Source organism: Molossus molossus, unplaced genomic scaffold, assembly GCF_014108415.1.
Source record: "Molossus molossus isolate mMolMol1 unplaced genomic scaffold, mMolMol1.p scaffold_m16_p_11, whole genome shotgun sequence".
In the NCBI taxonomy this organism is placed as follows: Eukaryota; Metazoa; Chordata; class Mammalia; order Chiroptera; family Molossidae; genus Molossus; species Molossus molossus.
The window spans coordinates 40,746,514-40,770,303 of NW_023425346.1; the positions used below are offsets into that span (position 1 = coordinate 40,746,514).

General features: G+C 42.2%; 1 protein-coding gene across 2 annotated transcripts; it reads left to right on the forward strand.

Moving 5' to 3' along the window:
- Nucleotides 1-402: 402 nt before the first annotated feature.
- Nucleotides 403-21,978, forward strand: DAPL1 (death associated protein like 1). 2 transcript variants are annotated; one of them, XM_036254499.1, is made up of 5 exons: nucleotides 403-510; nucleotides 9,861-9,948; nucleotides 12,738-12,798; nucleotides 17,683-17,712; nucleotides 21,694-21,978. In XM_036254499.1, exons 1-5 carry the CDS (start codon nucleotides 453-455, stop codon nucleotides 21,808-21,810), a joined length of 354 nt encoding a protein of 117 aa, XP_036110392.1. In that variant the 5' UTR covers nucleotides 403-452; the 3' UTR covers nucleotides 21,811-21,978. The 2 variants fall into 2 exon arrangements, with proteins under 2 accessions (XP_036110392.1, XP_036110394.1); XM_036254501.1 differs by lacking the exon at nucleotides 17,683-17,712.
- Nucleotides 21,979-23,790: the final 1,812 nt, after the last annotated feature.

Below are 23,790 nucleotides of genomic sequence, written 5' to 3' on the forward strand. Positions count from 1 at the left end.
GGGACAAAAGCATAGCACTTTGTATCTGTAAAAGGACTACAGATGCCTTCAAGCAAAGATCTAGTCTTTCCCTCCTTGTCATGTCAGTATCTGCCAGAGAGCCGGTCACATTGTAGGTTCTCCATGTATAAATGAATATTTGGAGAAGAAAAAGTTTTCATCTGAACTTCATCTCTCTTCTTCCTTTTGTGAAAGAAAATAAGAGTGCCCTTAGTCATCTACCCTGCCTTCTCAGATGAAGGGGAAAAGGAAAAAGTTTTATTCTAAGAGAAAACTTGCCGAGAAGATGCAGGTTCCCAGAGAACTAGGTGACAAGCCCTGTTGTTGCTCAGCAATGCCCTTAAGGGGCCCCGCCCCCAGCCTGTATAAAGCCAGGGTGCAGTGGGGCAGCCATAGCTGGCACACGGCCTCCTGAGCACCGCACCACCCTGGCACTGGCACTGGCTCACACTATGGCAAATGAAGCACAAGTCCTGCCCTCCCCGCTGAAAGGGAGGCATCCTCCCGCAGGTAGGCTGCCCACCTGCCCTCTGTCCTGCAGGTAGCAGGGCCTTGCTGCTGCTCCTTCCATCTATGCTTTCAACAGAGGCGCCCCGACAGAGCAGAGGTTCTCAACTCCCGTCGTTACTTGAACTTCATACAACCCGATTTCCTCCTGTGTCTTTGATCTTTCTAGGCTTGTGTATAAAACTACCTGGGGAGTTGAATTAAAACCTGATTATCTATGGGAGCACAGGGGATTGGGTGCTGTGGAAAGAAATAGGCAGGGAGGCTGGCCCTTTCCTCCCTGGCTGTAGGGTAGGAGTGACACGTCTACGCCTGGGAAGATGATTTGCTGCCATGGAAACCTTCTCCCTAGAGGTTCCAGCTCTAAGACTCAGACTCCCCAAGATACCTGTACATCATCTGACTTCACAGCCGGGCCAGCCAGCTTCCACACCAAGGACAGCAGCCATCACTTCCTCCTCAGGCTCTGGGTTGGGTGGTGTGGTTGGTGATGGATTTGCCAGTCAACAAGCTGAGGAGCACTTTTTAATAAGGACCCAAGCACTGGAGGGGCTGACCGGAAATGGTAGCTATCAAGATGTTTTTCAAAGCATCCACAACACTCTCTCTCTCTCATTTTAAACGTATGCTATTTATATCAACTCTCTGGAATATGGAAATTAGTTTTATTGTACTTAACTATATGTTCATCTAGATTGACTGAGGCATGTAGGCCTATTTTTAGCCACTTTTATGTTCTTTCAATTGCCTGCCTTCTTTTTTTCCTTTAAGAAAGATCTCAAACGTGTGTCCACTTTGTTCTTACCTTTCTCCATTTACAATATTTATTTATTGGTATAATTACTGGGCACCTCTAAGCCAAGGTAATGTCAGTCATCTTCACTGCAGAGAATGAGGGCAGATGCACCCTTTGCAAAGCCAGAAAAACTGACATGGAGGTTCAGTGGTTTTCTGGTGAGCAGCCTAGCTGAAAAGAGTCAGAATTTTTACTACTAATTTTGAGTTTCCAGTTCTGGGCTCCATGCCCTGCTCTCCTGCGACAGATTCCTGACATGTTATATTTATAATTGGATTTAGCAATATTTAACATGATCTATATTTAAAGTTAATGATAGTACCTAATGGTCAGGAACTATATATGCAAATTATTTGAAGAGAAGTCATTACACAGATAATGACACACACACAAAAATGAACACCATTCTCTTCTCCACACTTCTGCCCTAATCCTTCATAGAAAGTTAAGCTAAAACCTGATTTAGTAAATTACATTTATACACAAAGAACACAGAGATAAACTTAACCAAATGAACATTTGAATGAAACCACCAACAACTTTCTGTCCCCAGCACTAATGATTGCTAATTACTCTGTGTACATAGCACACCATGAATCCATCAAGCATGTCACAGTGCCTCTGGCATGACAATTAATTATTATGAACTGTGACACTCCAGATAAGAGGTTTGGGGTAATTAAATGGAGATGAAGGCAGACTTTACCTCCCCACTGAGAGCAAGGGAACAAAGATGCTGCATCCTTCATCTTGTCTCGCTACCTATTGCAAGTCTGGACCAGTTTGCTATGGTGCAAAATTTTATTTATGGAACCACAATAATTTGTCACCAGAATTCCATTAACTCTTCACCTGATTTTTGTATGGGCAATACACCATCCCTGCGTGTGGGAAGCAGACAGGATATCATGGGAAGGATTTGATATGGCTCCTGGAATTGGATGTGGGTTTGGACTCTGCTTTCATTCCACATCTCTGAGGATCCGTTTTCTCATCTCTAAAACAGGGGGGGATAACTAACGTGGATATTATAAGGTTGTCATGATGATGAAAGGTGATAACCTATGTAAGGTACCCAGCACATGAATGTTCATCTCTGTGAGGTGCAGGCCTCATCACACACAGAGCTGTCAGAGGAAATTACCCTTCCCAACTGCAAGACCCCGGATGTTCAAGGGCGGCTGCAGTAGGCAGAACAGAGGGAAATCGCAGAGATAATATACACGTGCCTCCCCGTCACCGTCAGAGTGAAACCACTCGAAAGGCAGCCAGCTTTACTCTTTCCCACCTACGTGTCAAGTGCTTGGTGGCTTTCCTTTCATGTATCTTAATATAATATATTGCACCTCTGTGAGCCGTGGTTATAAATTTATACTGTGGCACAAAACTACGTTAAAATGAGCTGGCCAGGGCTCTAGTAAGCTTAGCTTCAGACTTTCTGCTTTTTGATTTGCCTCACTTTGTTTTATAAGAACCCCATCACCATGAACAGCTAAAAATGTGTGAGTCGAAGGTGACTGAGGAAGCCAAGTACATACATAATGAGCTAGAAAGAGCAGGAGTGCATGATTTTCTTCTATATATTCCCTGAACTTTTTAATTTGGTTTAAGTCAAAGGCATCAGAGCCATCAGAGGGGCCGCCACTGACCCCCCACCCCCCAGAGAGAATCAGTTTTCTGGCTCATTAAAGAGAGAATAAAGTTTAAGGAGTATATCCCCAAGTGTGAAGCTAATGCAGAAAATGGGGGTAAACCATAGCTGCTTAAGGGCCAGCATTTAAAGGGGGCAAAGGTTTAATTCTCTCAACTTCAGTCTGCTCAAGTCAACTTATGGGGTTTGAAATCTGTGAAGTTTGAGAGAGATTGGGAGACCCACTACCCCAAGCATCATAGGACAGAGTTTGATGACTTGCAGACACAGGGACAATGGCATTCGCTCAACACTCATTGTGCTCCTGGCCCTGCACAGAACCGTCTAGACATGGCAACACCCCCGCAGACTGATGCTCCATCGTCCTTGTTTCACAGAGGAGCAAGCTGAGTCAGCAAGGTAGAGGCACTTGTCCAAAGCTACACTCCTGGAGGGCAGTAGGGCTGAGATTTGAACATACAGTGGACCCCATGCCAAAGTGCTCCTACCCTAAAGCCCTGTCTCCTTGCTCCCCAGCCTTCTTCTGGTGAGGGTCTTTTAGGTCTTGACTGGCTGAGAAATAAAATGTAAATGCAAAGGAAGCAATTTGCAAACACCTACCTGTTTAATTAAAATTTTCACATGAAAGTTCTAAGTCACAAGGCAGAGTTCACACAAACCTTTGTGTTGTTCAGCTTTCTCACACATGTTCTCCACTGATTAGTGGAGGAGAAAAGCTTAATTTTTCTGGCAGGCTTTTCTGTCTTCATTTTGACTACCCTCCACAAAAAATTGTACAAAATGCCTGGGAAACCTTAACTGGAAAATCATCATAATGGCATTCTAAGCTCAAGGGTCTATTTTTGAAGTTGTAAACTACAGAAGAAGCCACAAGAGTATAATTCTTACTGAGAGATAGGAAAACAAAATTTCATTTTACCCACATAAATTTCCCTTTCCTAATGAAACTATCCAACTATCCAAACTATCTCTCTCTTTCACGTATTTTATCTCTAGTTCATTAGGTCATTTCATGCTTATGGAAAAGACCTAAGATTTTACCTTTTTTTTGTATCCAGAGGCCTGTTAAAATGTTAAGTCAGTTCATATTTCGCATTACTCAATTCCAGTTCGCCCTTCTACAAAGGTTCAGAAGGCAGTGTAGTCCCAAACATGGAATTATGTAAATGTTACAAATTTAATTGCTAAATCATCTAATTTAGTTACAGTGACACTTTGAAGTGGTCCCATGAGTTAGACCTATCAGGTGTAAGCAAAATGGGCAAGGACCTGGTTGTGTTGTGTTGTAAATATTTATTACAATGGTTTATCTAGATCCCAGGAGACCAGTGTAAGCAGTGTTCCCAGCAGAGCTTTGAAGGTAACCCTCCCACAAACTGGTTCCATCTGGTTTAGTCACCTCAGTGCAGGGAGAGCCTTAATCTGCATGTACCTCAGTGTATCCATTGTAGTACGGGAATGTTATCTTCTTTCTGCTGTTCATGGCTGGCCACATGAGATTACCTACCAGAACAGGTTTGGTACAAGTGTGCTCTGGAGATGCAAGCTGTGGTTCATTTATGCTTCTTAAATCGCTCATTTAAAGCCCACAGCCCTGGCCCTGGCTGGCTTGGCTCAGCGGTTAGAGCCTTGACCTGAGGACCAAAGAGACTCTAGTTCAATTATGGTCAAGGGCACGTACCTCAGTTGCAGTTCAGTCCCCACCCCTGGTCGGGGTCGTGCGGGAGAGCCAGTCGATGTGTCTCTCTCACATCAATGTCTCTCTCTCTCTCTCTCTCTCCTTCCCCCTCCTTCCTCCCTCCCTACCACTCTATCTAAAGATAAATAGAAAAATATCCTCTGGTGAGGGTTTAAAATAAATAAATAAATAAAGTCCACAGCCCTGCACACCAGAGAGGATTCAAAGACTCCTGCATAGAAGTAGAAATCCTCTGGGAGGATTTTTATTCTCTTCAAGTGTCTCCATTTTATTGTTCCTAAGAATGAGGAACTCCCATGCTCGTATATTTTTAATTTTCTTTTGGTATTTGTTTCTATGCCCTATATTCTTCCGGAAGGGAGGGAAGTAATAGGTTTTCTTTTGTAAATAGATGAGAAGAGTTAGAATCATTGTAAGGACTTCATAGTAAAGATCATCTAATTAAACTTCTACCAAATTTACCAAAATCCTCCTAAGGTATTCATGGCAGGTAGACCTCTTTCCTTTAACACACTGAGTGACAAAGGTCATGCTGAAGTACTAGGCAAGCTACTTTCCTTTGAATAACACAAACTGTTATGTGTAGCCAGACTCTGCCTTTCTGAAATTTCCATTGTTTGTTCTTGATTCTCTCCTCTGGAAAAACATTAAATAAATAGAAATAAGAATAACTACAAAGTGTTCAGTACCTACCATGTACCGGCTATTTATGTGGCCTCTATTCCCTAGACCGGCTGAACAGTCAGTATTACTCCCTTGGAAGGATGCAGAAACTGAGCTGCAGAGGGGTTTAGTATCTTGCTCAAGGTCACAGGGCTCGGGTGGGGGGGGAGCTCTGTGACCCCGTATAACATTTCCTCACCAAGATACCTTTCCTCCTCCCACATGGCAACCCCTCAGATCTTTGAAGACGGCGCCCTGACCTGCCCTGAGTCTGCTTCATCAGCCATGATCTTTCTGCATTCCCTCGTCCTCATGTGACATGCTCCCTTCTCCACTCTGGTCACTCTCCTCTGGACATTCTCTGCTTTGTCAATGTCCTTTCAAGTGAGTGGCACAAAACTCAGCATTCCAAAGGCCTTCTCACTTTTAACTGCTATTTATTTAATGATAACAATTTGCTTCTGGACTGATAAAATCAGTGCAGATGGAAGAAAATGTATAGAAACAATAGCATGTGGAAAAACAAAAGGAGTACTAAAAAGAAAATAGTTACAGAACACCCTATGTTAAAAGCCCCTGTCAGACGGAGAATGAAAAATACCATCGGGAGGGGTACTGAAGGCACGAGCTCTGGATCTTCTATTTCGTTCCTCTTGATAGATGGAGAATGGCACTGTGGACAGCGCCACCCTTCACAGAGGGTCACGCACTCCTAAGTCTTCCTAAGCCATTCATTGGCCTGGCTGGTGTGGCTCAGTGGATTGAGCACAGTCCCATGGACTGAGAGGTCCCAGTTCGATTCCTGGTCAGAACATATGCCTGAGTTGTGGGCCTGATCCCCAGTAGGGGCCATGTAGGAGGCAGCCGTTCAATGTTTCTCTCTCTCTGAAAAATCAATAAAAACATATGTATATTTTTTTAACAAGTCATTCATTGGCTTATTTCGCCTCTGTGTTCTGTGGCTGTTCAGAAGGTGTTTCGCCAAAATTTCATTTCTGTTGCTGATTGTTTTGTATGCCTCTGTGTGTGTGTGTGTGTGTGTGTGTGTGTGTGTGTGTGTGTGAATTTAAAGGACCATGTATGAGAATAGCAGTCTTCCCCTAGACTGCATCTAACAATAACAAAATTGTAGTGAGAGGCTTTTATAATCAATAAAAAAATAAGTTAGTGATTCAAAATGACTAAGTGGAGTTTATCCCATGAATATGAGAATGGTTTCATATAAGACATCTATTAATATAATTAATCACAATAAGCAGAAAAGTCATACGATGTCTGTTTATGCTAAAAAGGCGTATGATAAAATTCAACATGTATGTATAATTTTTAAGTGCAATGAAACAGTACCCGAAGGATATTTCCTTAACACGATGAAACAATATATTTATGAAAATATACTCACTTCTTATATATAGCCTAAGTATACATTACGCTTAATAGAAAAACACTAAAAGCTACCCTTTAAAAATTAGGATGACAAAGATGTTGACTATCACCACTATTAAACATTATTTTTGAGGAAATAATATAATTCTTTGCATGTTAATCATTTTTAACCTCAAAAACCTAAGAATCGATTTCATTTATTTAAAATATGTTTTTATTGATTTTTAGTGAGAGAGGAAGGGAGAGAGAGAAAGAGAGAGATTGATCGGCTGCCTCCTGCACTCCCCCTACTGGGGATCAAGCCCACAACTCAGGCATGTGCCCTGACCAGGAATCAAACTGGGACCTCTCGGTCCATGGGACTGTGCTCAATCCACTGAGCCACACCAGCCAGGACTAAGAATCGATTTTAAACTACTATAAACAATAAGAGAATTTAATAACATTTGGATATAAAATCAAGACTAGTAATATAAGAACAATAATCTGTTAGAGTTATAATGGAAGATTGGACCTCATTTACAATAGCAACAGCAACCACAAAGATAAAATGCTAAGGGAATAAATCTAATAGTGAATGTGTGAGATTATGTGAACAAGTTATTGAGGGACTCAAAAGAAGGTGGAGGAAAAGCATACTATGTTCTTGAACAGAGAGCTACCAGGAATATAAAGATACAAAGTTTTCTGTTGTTGTTTTTAAATCTATAAATGTAAAGCAGGATCTTTAAAAATAATACCAACAGGATTTTTATAAGAAATTAGCAAACTGGTTCTGAAGTTTGTATGGAAAAATAAATAAGAATAGCTAGTAAAGTTCTGCAAAGAAAATATAACAAAGGAGGACTAACTGTCGTATATTAAAATGTGTTATAATACTACAATAATTTAAATAGAGTTGTAATGGCATATGAATGGACAGAGAGCTTAATGCATATTTACACACATATACATATATACAAGAACTTAGTATATGATAAAGATGGTATTTCAAATTAATAAATAAAATATGGATTTTTAAAATATGATTGGAATAAATCTAAAAAAAATCTATTATGCCTTCACATGATTTACACAAAATATATTCTAGAAGATCAAGAATTTAAATATACAATCAAAGACTGATTATGCAAAATGAAACCATAAAAGTTCTAGAAGAAAATATGGAATACTGTAATGCAAATAAAACATATGATTGGAGAATTCTTTAGTAATACAAAACCCATAAAAGATTGACAGAAATAGCAAATTTCTGATGGCAAAAACATAATTAACAAAAAAATCAGTTACTGGTAAAATATTTTATATTTGCAATACATCTCATAGGTAAACAGTTCCTATGAATCAACCAAAAAAACAGGAAAAAGAATTTGAACAGTTCATAAAAAGAAAATATAAATGGCTTCTAAAACACAGAAACAAGCTCAACTTTTAATAAAATATAAGAAATGCAGATAAAACAATGCGATGCCATTTTTTTAAAAAGACCTATTGATTGACAAAACCAAATGTTTTCTAGCTCACATGGTTACCAGGGACATGGAGACAAATTGCGGTCATCATTGCTGGTGAGACTGCAAACTGGTGCCAGCTCTGTGAAGGGCAATTTGGCCAGATTTAACAAAATTCCAAATGTATACTCTTGAGAACTAGCGAGAGCACTTGCAGGAATTTATCCCATGGATATACTTGCACTTGTGCAAAATTACATATATATGAAAGGATATTTAGTGCAGCATTATTTGTAATGCAATGGATTAGAAACATCTGAAATGTCTTAACATTTGGGAATTGGTTAAGTAAACACAAAATGTTCCTATAATGACATTTTAAAGATGTTTTTAAAAAGGCACATTTCTATATATGTATTGAAATAGAACTTAGTCCAAAATACATAATTGAATAAAAAATATAAACAGACAACATGCAGAACAATGTGTATCTTATGCTCCCATTTAAGAAATAATAAGAGGTAGATAGACATATAGAATTATCTGTGGATGAATACATGGGAAACTTGTAACATTTCTAATATCTAGGGAGATGAACCAGGGGGCTGGGAAATAATGGTAGAAGGAAGACTGCAGACCTATTCATGCTTTTTGAATTGCGTGCTTCATGCATGTATTATAATCAAACCAATAAAGTAAATAATAATTTTAAAAGAACAATGACTAAGTCAATTCACAAAGGCATGGAGAAACAGAATCAGTTTTCCTTATTTTTCACTTTATGGGAGCTAGTTTTAGAAAACTGTCCATTTGACATTCCCATAAAAAGAATTAACAGATTCAAACAAATCAATGTCCATTTAGCTTTTTCTCATTTGCGCTTGTCAGATTGTATATGTGCAAATTTCCTGGGAACAGAAAAAAGTATTTGCTTTGACTTGCAATCTGAAATGGGTTGTTCTTTTTCAAAAGTTGATTTCATCTGACATTGTTAAACACTTGAATTGCTGTTAGGTCATCTGTAGTCTAATTAACACTAATTGATCTATTGAATGGCAGGATTATTAATGCATTTTAATTACTCATTACAATATCCAAGCTTGGCCAACATCCAAGGTCTGGGGTCTGAGATGAAAGGTGGGTATCCGGTGGGATCAGAAGCATCTCTGTTGAATTAAATGCCTGTTATCGCCACCGCCCTGACTTTTGGCTCATTCTCAGAATCTGGCTTTTGAAAGCTTTGGTTGGAAAAGAAAAATGCAAACCTTGCACAAACTTTAATCTTGTGGGAAAACAGGAGGGTCACATTGTAATTGTCAGTTGCTATCATGAAGAATGTAATTGGTTTGATAACAAGAAAAAATGTTTTTCAGTGAAATGCCTAAGGGAGTATGTGGTTATTCATCTCCCCAAATGGAAGATGTAACTTGCTGCCTTTTAAACCTCAGGTCCCCACTCCCTCAACACAAACAAGCAGACCTCAGCGCTTCTTCCCCTCCCCACCTTGTTTCCACAAAGCATGTTTTTTCTTATCTTTTGTGGTTTGGGGGTAACTTTTTATTGTGTTGTTTTAGATAAACGTTTAGATCTTTAGAAAGATAAGTTTTAAAATTTTTTTCAAATCTAAATTCATACCTTGAATAACAAAGCATGCCTCCTTTTGCTGTTCTAACCATAACTCCCATGTTGATGCTTATTTGTTTATAGTAAAAGCTGGAGGGATGCGAATTTCCAAAAAACAAGAGGTTGCTGTCTTGGAGAGACACTCCAAGAAAACAGGATCTGAGAAAACAAGGTAGGGGACTGCTTGATTTCTTCTCCTGTGTCACCTGGAGGAGGTTTCAGTGACTCTTCTTTCAGAAGTCAGAAGTCTCCCAGTGTTTTAAGACAAACTAAGGCCCCCTAGGCTTTTGCTGAGCAAGGTCAGAGGCAGCCACCAAGGTGGGGCGGGGTGGGGATCAAGATCAGTGGTGATGCCCTGGCCAGTTTGGCTCAGCGGTTGAGCGTTGGCCTACGGACCAGAGATCCGGGTTCGGTTCCCGCCAGGGGCACGTACCACAAACAAACAAACAAAAAAATCAGTGGTGATGCAGACTGGAGGTGAATGGCACACTCAGGGGAAAGGTGGCTACCTTCTGCGGGACTCTTTCTGGGCCTCCATCACGAACCCCACCCGTTCTCCCGCTCGCTGAGTCCAGCCCAGCTGTCTTACACTTAAATGATACAGTCCTAAATGCATTCAAACCTGACGTATGTCCCTATCCTATTTTCACATTAGCCTTTAAAATATTGTCCCTAGGCTGCCCTATTTTCGTAGTATGCTTTTCTGCTGAAGCAAATCTCCTGAATTAAAAATAAATGCTTTTTGCTCTGGCCGGTTTTGCTCAGTGGTTAGAGCATCGGCGGGCAGACCAGAGAGACCGGGGTTCAGTTCCCACTAAGGGCATGTACCTCGGTTGCAGTTTGTCCCCGGCCCCAGTTGGGGTCAAGTGGGTGTCAACCAGTCGATGTGTCTCTCTCACATTGATGTTTCTCTCTCTCTCTTCATCCCTCTCTCCCTCCCACTCTATCTGAAGATAAATGCAAAAAAGTCCTCAGGTGAGGATTGAAAAAAAAAAAATTAAAAAATAAATGCTTTTTTGTTGTTTTAAAATTCATCACTCAATTATTTAGAAGCTACTAAGGACTACTCTATTTGACCTAACTGAAGGCTGGTTTCCCCTTGCTCCTTCCACCATGACCTTGACACCCTACACTGTTCCCAGAGCTGAGCAGAAAGCTGTGAGCTGGATCAGACATGCACATGGCCCCACCACTCTGTGCCTTAGTAAGGAAAGTGAGTATGTTCAAAAAGAAATCAACATGAGCAACTGGCTCCTCCAGGCAGTGTACTGATGGGCCTCAGAGGCTATTTCAGGATGGCTTCCCTCGGTGAGTTACCGGGTATTTGAAAAGGAGTCGAGTGGAGGATGCTTGACGGGGGTACCTCCCTAGAGTTAAAATGGCAACAGTCTCAGAAGGAGAATTCAGAGGGAAATAGACTGTGGACTTTCTCTGGCTCTTTCACATAAAATATTTTTGGATCACTTTTAAAGTTTTCTTTCTGATTCTGTGAAGGAAATTGTCTGAGGATCTTTTCTACATTAAAACGAAGTACTCATTAGCCCCGTTAGCAGTCAGTTTTTGTTTCTCCTGATACCAGAAAATAAGCATCACATAAGGAAAGTGAAACTGCGAGTCCTCAAGGGGGGGGAGGGTCCCCTGTTACTTCTCTGGTGACCCAGCATTGAGGACAGCTCCTAGAATAGAGAAAGCGCTCTGTGAATAATAACAGGCTGTTGTTGAGTTGCAAGTGGTTAAGTTGGAAAGTGTGTTCTGTCACTAAAACCTGACTTCAGCATAAGCCCTGTTTATTGCAACACTTACCATGCCTGGGCCAGGGTCTCAGGGACTAGTCAGAGCTTGGAAATGACCTTCTACTTGGCAACCAGTGGACGAGTCATATTTGTCTGCACCTCAGAAAAAGGGGACTTCCTATTAATTCCAACATCACCGAACAATGTTAGAAGAGGAGTAGCTAGAGAGTAATAAAGTGGTGATTGGAACCCTCTTTAAAAAAACTCAGTTTTTTTCTATTAGCTGTTAAAAGATGGGAATTGGACTACTACCGAACATAAACAGCAAGAAATCAGTCTCTCTTTCTTGCTCCCTGTTTACCAGGGATAGCTAAAAGTAGGTAGGACCAAAAGCTTATAGAATTTGTGTGCCATTTTAAAGAAAAATAATAAAAAATCACCAATATAAATTGCCCCCCCCCCCCCCCCCGCAGGGAGGCCCTGAAGCTGCAGCTTCATTAATTAGCGCCACCATCACTTCACCTCCACCCGTTACATCTCCTTCGTGACCATGCGCACAGGGTGTGAGTGCCTCATCTTCCCAGACAGGCGTCTCCCCTTCCATTTTCTTGGAGAATAGCTTTTGAAAAATATACCCTGGAAAATAAGTTTTTAGGCACCATCAATCTATGTCTGCTTCCTAATAACTTGTACCAACCGACACAAACCATCCAGAAAAAGAAAATATGCCAAGCGCAGAGTTTCCTTCAAGAAATTGTACTGCAGGCTCAGCCCTGATTGAAACCCTCCTACAAAATAACTTGGCCTCAGAAAAGAAGCCAGACACAATAGACCGCATGCTGTATCATTCATGTTATGAAGTTCAAAACCCATCAAAACTGATGTATGGGGCTATAAGTCAGGGTAGTGGTTATCCTTAGGGGGCAGCTGGTTAGACTAGTGTTTTAAGTACGTGAATATTCACCTAGCTTCGCACTGATAATATGTGCACTTTTCTGCATGTGTACCATACTTCAATGAAAAGTTCAAAAGCAGTAGCAATAATAACTTGGCCCACAACACTTGCCATAGCACGTGGGCACACAGAGGCAGGATTTTTTTGTCTCTTAGATGTAGCCAAGCAGGGTGAAAGCTTAAAAGCCAAGTAGACTGGCTTCTGTATAAATTATTTAACCTCTTCAGTGGGAAAGTTTCAGGTCCTACATGAAGTTTCTTTTCATCTCTGCAGTGCCATTGTGAATATTGCCAAGATACAGACGATGGATACCCTGAATGACACACTGGAGAAGGTGAGCTGTGGGTGAGATGCATCATGGGATGCTCCCAGACAGTCCTCACCCGACCATCGGGCTATGTGGGTGAACGAGCCAATGACCACTGAGGTTTCCCGCCACTCAGAGGTTCAAGGTCCTTGTGAAAGAATCTGCTCTCAGTGCAAAGAACACAAAGAGGTCTTGGTGAGAAAAGCTGTTTCTTCCAAATTCCTAGTGTTCATTAAATGAATCATCTCACAAATGAGATAGAAAATAAAGCAAGAATCGTGACACCAAATTGGCAGAACTTGACTTCGCTGTCCCAAATATTTCTCGGAAACATTGGCATGGTTTTATAAGAAGGCAGCCTGTGTACTGGACGCTCAGCAGAGTTTGACCTTCCTCCCCGCCACCCCACTCCCAAAAGGCAGGATTAGATTTGAGGCGAGTGTGGATGGTGGGGGGTTGCATAGTTTAGGGCTGCAGGAAGGCTGGGCATGGGCTGGCCTTACCCATCCAAGTCTGTTTGTAAAGGTGGTTGACCACTGCTATTTTTATCTCTACATCTTGAAGTTCTTCTAAGTAGCTCGAGAAACTAAAAACATGTTACAGAACGACAGTGGTTTGGTTTTGTATTCAAGAGTTTGTTTTTCAGTGAGGTAGGCGACCTGAGTGAGAGTCCTTATTTTATGTCTAGGGGACAGATACATTGCATTCAAGGCAATGAAGAACAACTGTTGTTGTTTTAATCCTCACCTGAGGATATTTTCCACTGATGTTTTTCATCTAGAGTGAGAGAGAGGACGAGAGAGAGAAAAAAACATCAATGTGAGAGAGATACGTCGATTGGTTGCCTCCCACATGACCCCAACCAGGGCCAGGGATGGAACCCGCAGCTGAGGTACGTGCCCTTGACCAGGAATCGAACCTGTGACTCTTCAGTTCAAGAGCCAGTGCTCTAACCACTGAGCCAAACCGTCCAGGGCTGAAGAACCACTCTTCCAGCTGCCCCCACATTTATGGAAGGGACAGGACTGAGCATCCTCTGTAGAAGGAAGACTTGCCGTTACTGCTGAAATCAGAGACCTGAAAAGCCCAGAGCCCAACTGTGCGGCCAGACCTCCGAGTCCCCATCCGGCACTGCCCTTCCCCTCACCAGCTGTAGGGTCCTGAGCAAGTGACTTATCCTGTGCCTCAGACTTCTTGTTTGTAAAATGGAGATAAGAATACACCTCAGTGTTGTGGGATAAATGAGTTCATACACGGGAAGCTCTTAGAAGTGCCTGGCGCAGAGCCCCCTGTTTGCACTCTGTTCTGATGAGTAGCATTGGTTTCTTGGCAGTGACATGAAAGGTACGTCTGAAGTCCATGGGATGTCACAAGACCTTGGTACAAGACAAGATCGTGATTATAGATGACAGCTACAGAGCCTTCTCATGTGGAGAGGCTGGTTCTCCCGTCACATAGATCTGAGCTGAGGTCATAGGTGCCTCTTTGCCTCGCTGGCTTTACAGGAAGGGGGGGTGCCTGCCGGGGCAGCACACGCTGTCAGCTCCTGCACCTCACCTTCTCCTGCTGCTGCCCACTGAACGCCTCGTCCTCAGGGCAAGGGAGTGCCCAGGTGTAAGTGAACTGGATGGCACATTTCTCTAGACTACACATGAACCCTAAATAAAATGTTTTTTATTTATTAGTGGTCAAAAAAGGTTTATTATGCTGTATGTTCGGTATGATGTGAAGGTTTATATTGTTTTTGTTTTGTTTTTGTTTTTTTTTATCCTCACCTGAGGACATTTTTCTTTTTTTTTTTTTTTTGTTCAGGTAGAGTGGGAGGGAGAGAGAGGAACAGAGAGAGAAACATCGATGTGAAAGGGACACATCGAGTGGCTGCCACCCGCACAACCAACCAGGGCCGGGGACAAACTGCAACCGAGGTACGTGCCCTTAGTGGGAACCGAACCCGGGTCTCTCAGGACCGCAGGCCGACGCTCTAACCGCTGAGCCAAACTGGCCAGGGCTATATTGTTTTTTATAGACCTCTGTGTATATGTCTGTGACACAGAGAGGCTCTTTCACGTTCAGTTAAAATATCAATTCTTTATTTCAAAGATAAAAAGAAGACTCAAATAACAACAACAATAATACGTTGTATTTGGAAAAAATAAGGCAACAGTGAGATGGTGTGCTATTAGAAATATATATATTTTTTTTATCCTCACCCGAGGATATTTTTTCCATTTTTTGTACAGATAGAGTGGGAGGGAGAGAGAGGAAGAGAGAGAGAGAGAGAGAAACATCGACGTGAAGGGACACATCGAGTGGCTGCCACCCGCACGACCAACCAGGGCCGGGGACAAACTGCAACTGAAGTACATGCCCTTAGCGGGAACCGAACCCGGGTCTCTCCGGACCACAGGCCGATGCTCTAACCGCTGAGCCAAACTGGCCAGGGCTAGAAATATTTTTAACAGCAGCTATACATTTCAAAAGAAAAACTTGAACACTTAGCTCGGTGTTTACTGAAGTGGGCGTGTGGGTAAGACTACAGCAATTACTGGCTGAAACAGGTTATGGCGTCAGGCAGCAGATGCCGGGGCCCCATGCTGGCTCTGTCACTCACTAGCTGTGTGTCCTTGGGCAGTGTCTTCACTTTTCTGTGCCTCTGTTCCCTTATCTGTAAGTGGGACTGTGATGAATGGTACCCACATCAAAGTGATACTGTGAGAGTAAAAGGAAGTTGTATAACACATGCAAAGGACTTAGCACAGAGGCAGACACCGTTAGCCCCCGGTAAGTGTTAGCTTCTAGTCCCAGGCAGATATCCTACAGGGCATCATCTGGATCCCTGGGCAAAGGATAAAAGGCCAGACAATCACATCCCAAGATTACCATAGTGACTCTCTTAAATATGGAATTTAATAGGATCCATGTATTTCCTTACAGCTAAGAAAACTCCTCCCTGAATTTATAGTTCAACCTGACGTGCAATAGGATTTCAGAATAAAGGTCAACCTGGGGTAAAAACAATGTCTTTCAAAGAATAGATCTGGTGAAATCAGTGGTTGTCAGGAGCTCAGGGTAAGGAGTGGGGTTGATCACAAAGAGACAGGAGGGAGTTTTTTGATTGTTTTGTTTTGTTTTGTTTTTTGAGATTGGGGGTGATGGAGCAGTTGTATATTTTGAGGGTGGTGATGGTCACAGACTATGTACTTGTAAAACTGTGCACTGAAAAGAGTATATTTACTGTAGGAAAATTATACCTTAATTTTTAAAAAGTATGTATAAACTATATGCCTCATACCAAAAATGTTAAAAGACATAAAAGATAAAGATATTGGTATCTGCTGATAAACTTTTAACTGTATTACAATGATTCCCTCCGTAAAGCATATTATTATGAAGACCTAACAATATACAATTGGCCAGAAGAAATACAGGAGCAGAAATGAGGGTCATCTCCTGTGCATTTATTAACATTCATTCATGCCCTCAGCTAGAATCCTGTCTAGTTGCAAGAATCTGTGTTAATTCTCCTACCAACTGGAGAACTTTGAGTCTAAGGCTGTGAAAGTACAGCCCAATTCATAGGACATCGACAACCATTCAATCATGGCGGGAAATTTCTATCCGTGTGCTATTTACTTCAGGACACCCTACTGTAAAACCAACATAGGGTTTAAGATTCGGAAGACTGAAAAACAATCTCCCCTGCCCTGGCTGCCTTGGCTCAGCGGTTAGAGTGTCAGCCTGAGGACCGAAGGGTCGTGGGTTCAATTTCTGGTCAAAAACATGCACCTGGGTTGCAGGTTCACCAGCCCAGTCAGTTGATGTGTCTCTCTTACATCTAAGTTTTTTTCTCTCTCACTCCCTCCCTCCCTTCCATGCTATTTAAAAAATCAATGGAAAAATAACCTCCGGTGAGGATTAACAAAACAAAGAAAAGAAAAGAAAAACAATCCCCAAAACTTTGGACCGATACACATCTAAGTGGGAAACAGCTTCAAATTTCTCCTCCCACTGTCCCTCCCACTCCTTCCTGCACACAGACCTCTGTCCCCACTACCCTCACCCCCCCATCTCCCCAGCCAGCCCTTCCCACCACTCCAGCCCTAAATAATAAGGGAATTACTGTCCCTCAGTGTCAGACCACATGACAAGGTATTCTTGGCAGAAAAGGAGTTCTCTAAGCCTGAAAACTCTTGAGGCTAAAAATCAGGGAGACCTGGTCTTAGACCAAATTCCACCTACTCCTTAGAGATTGTCTAACCTTTTAGAAGTCACGTAGCTCCTCTGAGATTTATGATTGCTCATTTACTTAATTTTTTAAAGGCGGGGATTGAGTGAATGGTACTGCCAAGTATATTACTTCTCTGGATGGTTACGGAGTTAAATTTGGCATTAGTTGTGAAACTTCCCCGAACATGAAAGTATGCACTTACAGCACTAGCAACGGGGCTGGGTTATAGTGTGTGTGTGTGTGGGGGGGGGGGGGTGAAGCCCAGTTACAGTTGGGGCCACTTTCCAAGTTTCCAGATGCGTCATTAATGCCAAAGTTAGTGAGATGGATGTGCAATGGGATCCCGGGGAGAGGAAACTATCAAAAGCATCTGCAAATCTAAAAAGGTTTCTCTTGTTCTGTAGATTAACATCACCGTAGGAGTAGCCTTGAATTTCATTGACTCAAGCTGAATGTTTTGTTTTAAGCACTTTACTTAACGGGGTGTGGAAATCTAAGTGCCAAGTTGGAAGTTAACACCCTGGAAAGGTGAATGGAAGAGCTTCCCGGCTGCAATACTACCTAACTTCAGGCCCGGCCCAAACCTGCGCTGGTTTCCCCGCATCCAGAGTTTCTCTCACAGCTCCCGTCGTAAAGACTGTTAACATACTTCTTCTGCTTTTTCTCCGAAACCGAAAATATAGGTTCTGAGGTCACAGCTACCCGAGATGAAGGTAAATTCTCAATGTGGGAGTCTCTACTGATCTGCTTTTTCAAGTTCAGTATGTCGGCCCGCGTGTGCCGAGCCGCAGCAGGATGGGATCCTCACACACACGCTGGCTTTGAACCCTTCTCTGGTGGCATTACCTAGATTCTCTCACCCTAATGAATCAGACAAGGAGCACCCCTCACTCTGCAAACCCTATCATTTTACGGAGACGATGGCGAGAACCCCCAAGCTCCCCCGAAGTGAAGGTGCAGACTAACAGCACAGCGGGCTGTAGGTTGGCCTCTGAGAAGCTCTTCCTATTTATTTCCAGTTCAGACTTGAAAGTTAAATTCTTCTGTCTACAGCACAGGATGAGGACATCGAGTGCTTGGCTATTTTATTTATAGTTTCCATTCTAATGGCAGGCTTTTTATGGATCATACCCACAACCCCCCAAGTCCTACATTAGCATGCTCCTGATTGAGGGGGTGGGAATCAGAGAAAGTGAGCTTGGCTCTCTTGTTGTATATACCAGAGTGTGGCAAAAGTAGGTTTATAGTTGTTTGCATGGAAAATAATACAATAATTAATAAATAATAATACAAGAATAAACTCTGTTTCACATACTCACAACTGTACACTTAACTTTTGCCCCACCCTGTACAAGAGGTGCTAGAAAACCCTATTACTGCTCCCCGCCCCCAACCTGTACATTTATAACTTAATAATTATGGGCAATTTATTTCTGTGTGTGTGTGTGTGTGTGTGTGTGGTCAGTTTTTTTTTTATTATTATTGTTGAAAAAATTACAAATATCCCCCTTTTTTCCCCATTGACCCTCCTCCTTCCCACTCCCAATCCTCTCCTGCTGGGTGGTTTCTTCTTTTTTTTTTTTTTTTTTAATATTTTTTCTTTATTGATCTTAGAGAGAGAAAGATAGAAACATCGATGACAGAGAACATCAATTGGCCACCTCCTGCATGCCCCGCACTGGGGATCAGGTCCACAACCTGGGCATGTGCCCTGACCAGGAATCGAACAGGTGACCTCTTGGTGCATGGGTCAACGCTCAACCACTGAGCCACGCCGGCCGGGCTGGGAAGTTTCTTTAAGGCTATTATTTCTGCTTGAATTAATTCCCCCTTCTTTCTGTCTTGTTGATTTTTTCCCTCTAAACTTTCCCAAACGGGTTACAGACGGCCGGTGAGCCCCAGGGCAGTCTCCCGTTCACTCCGATGCGGGTACTCCCTTCCGGAGAGGCCGCTGGGCCCAGCTTTTAGAACCTCAGTCAAACGCCTCAGTTAAATGTAACCCCTACCCCTTGTGCGTTCCTGGAGAGAAGAGAAAATGGTGCAGTCACTCTGGAAAATGGTGGGGGCTAGCGGCTGGGCAAGGAAGGGGTGAGGTTTTTTGTGTGCAAGGGGAACACAGTTTCAGCTTGGTATAATGCAAATTTCTGGAGGTGGATGGGAGTGACAGTTGCATCACAATGTAAATTGTGTAAATGTACTTAATGCTACTCAGCTATACACTTAGAAGTGGTAAGTTTTATGTTAGGTGCATTTTACCACCATTTTTTAAATGATCGAAAAATGTAGGCCCTGAGTTGTGGAAATAAGCCCGGAGGTGAATTAGGGCCACAGGAAGCAGTACGTCCCAACACACCGCTCTCCCTTCGCTCCGCTTTCTCACCTCCGCCCATCAGCTCTCTCGCCTCCAGAACAACGATCAACACTGTGGCTTCCTCTCTTCGGTCTCAACTTGTCATCTTGCTCCATCTCACCTTGGCTAATGGCCCAGGTTTCTGTTATATCATAATTACTTGTTCATTTCCGTTCTCACCCCTGCCCCCTTTACCTTAGATTTACATTTGACTTGAAGGAACTTGCCAGGTTGTGTTTCCTACCTGTAATCTCGCGAATGTGATTTAAAGCTAACCTGAAATAATCCATCTGTTTTAGTTGACACTAAAGACACCCAGTCTGGAAGAAAACTACTAAAGTCTGTGACCTCTTAAGTTTTCTTCTGGTTCTAATGTTAAAAGAAAAACAAAACGAAACGCTCTGCCTTTACCACACTATCAAATGCATGTCACGGGGCCTGATCATAACTGATCTGACCAAAAAATTCTTCAGTTCTTTTTTTTTTCAGATTTATCTTCCTTTCTGCTAGAATGCCAGCATAGACCATCATGGGATTCATGGTTATATGCCTACCTGCTCCTTGTAAAAGAAAAATTCTAGAAAAATACTGATAGGCAAAAATAAAGAAAAAGACGAGGACTTGCCCATAATTCTATCCCTCAGAGATGGCCATTGTTAACACTTTGGGTTATTTGCTTCCAGTGTGTTTAATTTCTTAAGACCAAGAAGAAAGGGCTTTCTGGCATCGAGTTTCACATGAAAGGGAATGCTGTGTGCCCAGGGCTCATTTGCGAAGGGGTTGAAGGCACACATGTTCTCCGGGCTTAGGAGAGGCCAAACAAACCATCAACAGTGTGATGTTTGGGGTCATGAACAGCTAATCTCCCCTTTTATTTAATTTGAGTGTCAAGGCAAGGGCAGCTATGTTCAATAGTGATTAAGTTAAATTCCTGGTGAGCTGAGGCATCGCTTCCTTGCTTGCTCAGGAAGGTGTCCTTCGGTGCCTTTATGTTTGTATCAGTGGGCTTGAAAACTAAGAACTGGAATGGACCCAAAAGGTCATTGAGTTCGAATTCTCCTCCTAGGAAAATTATGTCTAAAGTCCTTGCAGCATGGGCCATCCTTTTGATTTTAAGCTATCCTTAATATAAATTCCATAAATTAGTTTTTTGGTTCCATATGAAATTTCTCTTATTGTCAGATATTGTCTGTGTTAATTTATGTTTTCATTGATTTTTTTTAAGAGAGAGAGAGGAAGGGAGAGAGAGATAGAAACATCTATGTGAGAGAGATACATTGATCAGCTGCTTCCTGTACGCCCCCTACTGGGGATCGAGCCTGAAACCCAGGCATGTGCCCTGACCAGGAATTGAACCGAGACCTCTCAGTCCATGGAATGACACTTAATCTACTGAGCCACTCCAGCCAGGCTCAGTCTGTGTTAATTTAAATCTATTTAAGCCTGTGTCTTCCTACATGTCTTCTGTGGAGATGACTAATGAGGACTTTTGGTACCTGAAGCTAGTAAGTCATTTCTCAGCCTCCTCTTCACCAAGCTGCTTAGGTTGAACCATAGGAAATGGCCAATATTACACCATTTTTAACCTATTAAAATTACAATTTTAGCCCTAGCTGGTTCAGCTCAGCAGTTAGAGCATTGGCCCGCGGACCAGAGAGACCTGGGTTCAGTTCCAGCTAAGGGCACGTACCTTGGTTGCAATTTGTCCCCGGTCTGGTTGGGGTCATATGGGTGGCAACCAGTAGATGTGTCTCTCTCACATCGATGTTTCTCTCCCTCTCTTCCTCCCTCTCTCCCTCCTGTTCTATCTGAAGATGAATGCAAAAATGTCCTCTGGTGAGGATTTTTTTAAAAAGCAATTTTACATGTTTCAACCTAGTAAGTAACCCTAACTCTTCTTAACTTCTTTCAGAAGTTCTGTTTCTGATCTTTTGACAATTGAGGGTTTCTTCCCCCTCAGGACTTGCTCAAATGTTCCCATAGCCTTCTTAGAAAGTATGCATACTGATGCCAAAATAATTGCTAATCTTATAAGACTGATGCAGAAATAATGAACCATTTGTACCTTTAGAAATATCACTTCAAAACATAGATATAAATGAACATAAACATTATGTATATTATTGTTAACATAGTATATTCTATAATTTTACAAATTAGAAATAACTCAGGTAAACACACCATGGGCCCAGAACGGGAAGTGTGTGGAAAAAAGGAGAGATCATCAAAGAAGTAAACAAAATTGTGAAAAATCCCTGACCAACTGTATTGCTTTCTACTGCTTTAATACTTCATAGCTAAAAAGATCCAATATGCTTATTTTTTCTTTCCTTCTCACATTTAGCTCAGCCATAAATTTCCAGCAATGGTGCACATGGCACATCAAAAACCCAGACCTGCTCTGGAGAAGGTCACTCCAATGAAAAGGATCTACATTATTCAGCAGCCTCGAAAATGTTAAGCTGGGACATAAAACACAGCCATCTGCCCAACTGCCTCGAACATCTGACAGCTTAGCCAAGGAACCAAACCTTTCCTTAGGCTCAGTACACTTGCTTGGTAAATAAAACCGCTTTTGTATCTTCTCTTTGGACATTAGGTAATAAAGCATCCGAAATTGTAAATCCAACGCATTCTTGGGCCTCATTTTGGTCCAGGGCAAGATCCCATTGATATTTACATAATAATTCTGTTGATTAAGTAGAGAATCCAGAATACTTGATTCTTCCACCCACCCTCCTTGGACAAGCTCTTTTATCCTTGATCCTGACCCTGAGTTGTTCCAACCACAGTGGGTTCTTGAAGGCAAAATTTGGAGCAGAATACACTGAGCTTTGCAAAGGCCAATATTCTATGCAAACATGAGGAGTTATTCTTCTCAGTGTGTTTGTTTTAAGATGCTCACGTTTTCACTTGAGGTGAAATGTCTTTTTCAGTTTCACACATAAATACATTATTTTGAAGGTTTAGTGAGGTAAAATGAAAAAATTCGATTTATTACAAATATATTCTCTTCTGCAAAGTAATCAAGGATGGGAAGTTGAACTGTAGTTTCAGTGGATTTGCTAAGGACCGCCCAGAAGGTTCAGACTATAGAACTGAAGGGATTCCGGTGCTACAGGGTATTGTGGTTGGGGTATAGACGAGGATTTTAATTGGAGGTGAAAGTAAGAGGGAAAGTGTTGGCATAGCTAAACCTACTCTAGCTCTCCTATCCTCCATAACACACATACACACACACACACAGACTTCATATACTCACATGCAAATAGCCAAGGGCATCCTCAGAGGATGGTAGGGTCTATTCTTTTTCCACTTAGGTTAGCTGTCACTCACAGTCCCAACATTCTGAACCTCTAATTAATAATGCTATCCAGCATTCAGTACTTCTCTTTATCCAAAGATGGATCAGCACTCTAGTTCATCGTTTTATGGGCTGACAACCCTTGGAGTATGACCTGGTGCCAAGTCTGTCTCTGATTCCTGGAACTCCAAAGGTACTTGGCTAAGGCCCAGGGATCATAATGATGCATCCCACCTCCTCCCCTGTGCTGTTTGGCTCTCTTTCAGGAGTGAGAGAGTTGTTTGAGACAATATCAAGCCTCAGTCCATGCCAGCATGAATCAATAAGATAGTCCTAACCACTCCCCACCCCTACTTTGGCTTGCTCAGTCCCCAGTCTTCTGGGACTGTTGTCAGGAATATTCCAGAATGGTAAGTGTTCTAAGGCAAATAAATGGACAGAAGCACAAAGTCAGCCACTTCCCCAGGGTACAGTAGCAAAGTATAAGCCTGATGGTGGATGCTAACTGGATCATTGAACTGAGATTAGAAGACGGGTTCTACTTCTGACCCTTACTAGATTGTCAGCCTCAAGCCAGCCACTCAACCTTTCTGACCCTTGTCAAACCAGCATAACCACATCTGACCCCCAGGTTAACCTTCCCAGTGGCATACTGAGAAGAAGACAAAATGGACGATGAGATTTGCAATAAGCCATTTAAAGAGTAGTTAGAGCAAGGTGGTACCAGGATGGCTGTTCTAGAAGTAGAACTGTAGTAGTAGAACTGTAAGAGATAGTATACGCGGAGCCTAGAATAGGAAATTCAAGGGAAAGCTAAAGATTTAGCTAGACAGAAGCAGGAAGGAAACTGGGGAGGAAGCTAAGGGAAATCGGAAGCACTGCTACATTCAGCTTTCCTGAGGGTGAGGGAAGGCCAACCACCCAAAGGAAGTGAGAAGACGGGAGCACCACTCTCTCTGTGCAGGGGTGGAAGATGGATTGTAGGGGGGAGCAGCTGCCTCGGGGGAGCCTGTTGAGGACCCCAGCATTAATTTAGGTCTACAATTTTAGCCATTTAAATCACCACATCATACAAAGTAAGAAGTTGGATGTGAACTTCATATATGAAAGGAAATTGGAATTATCTTGAAGAATGTA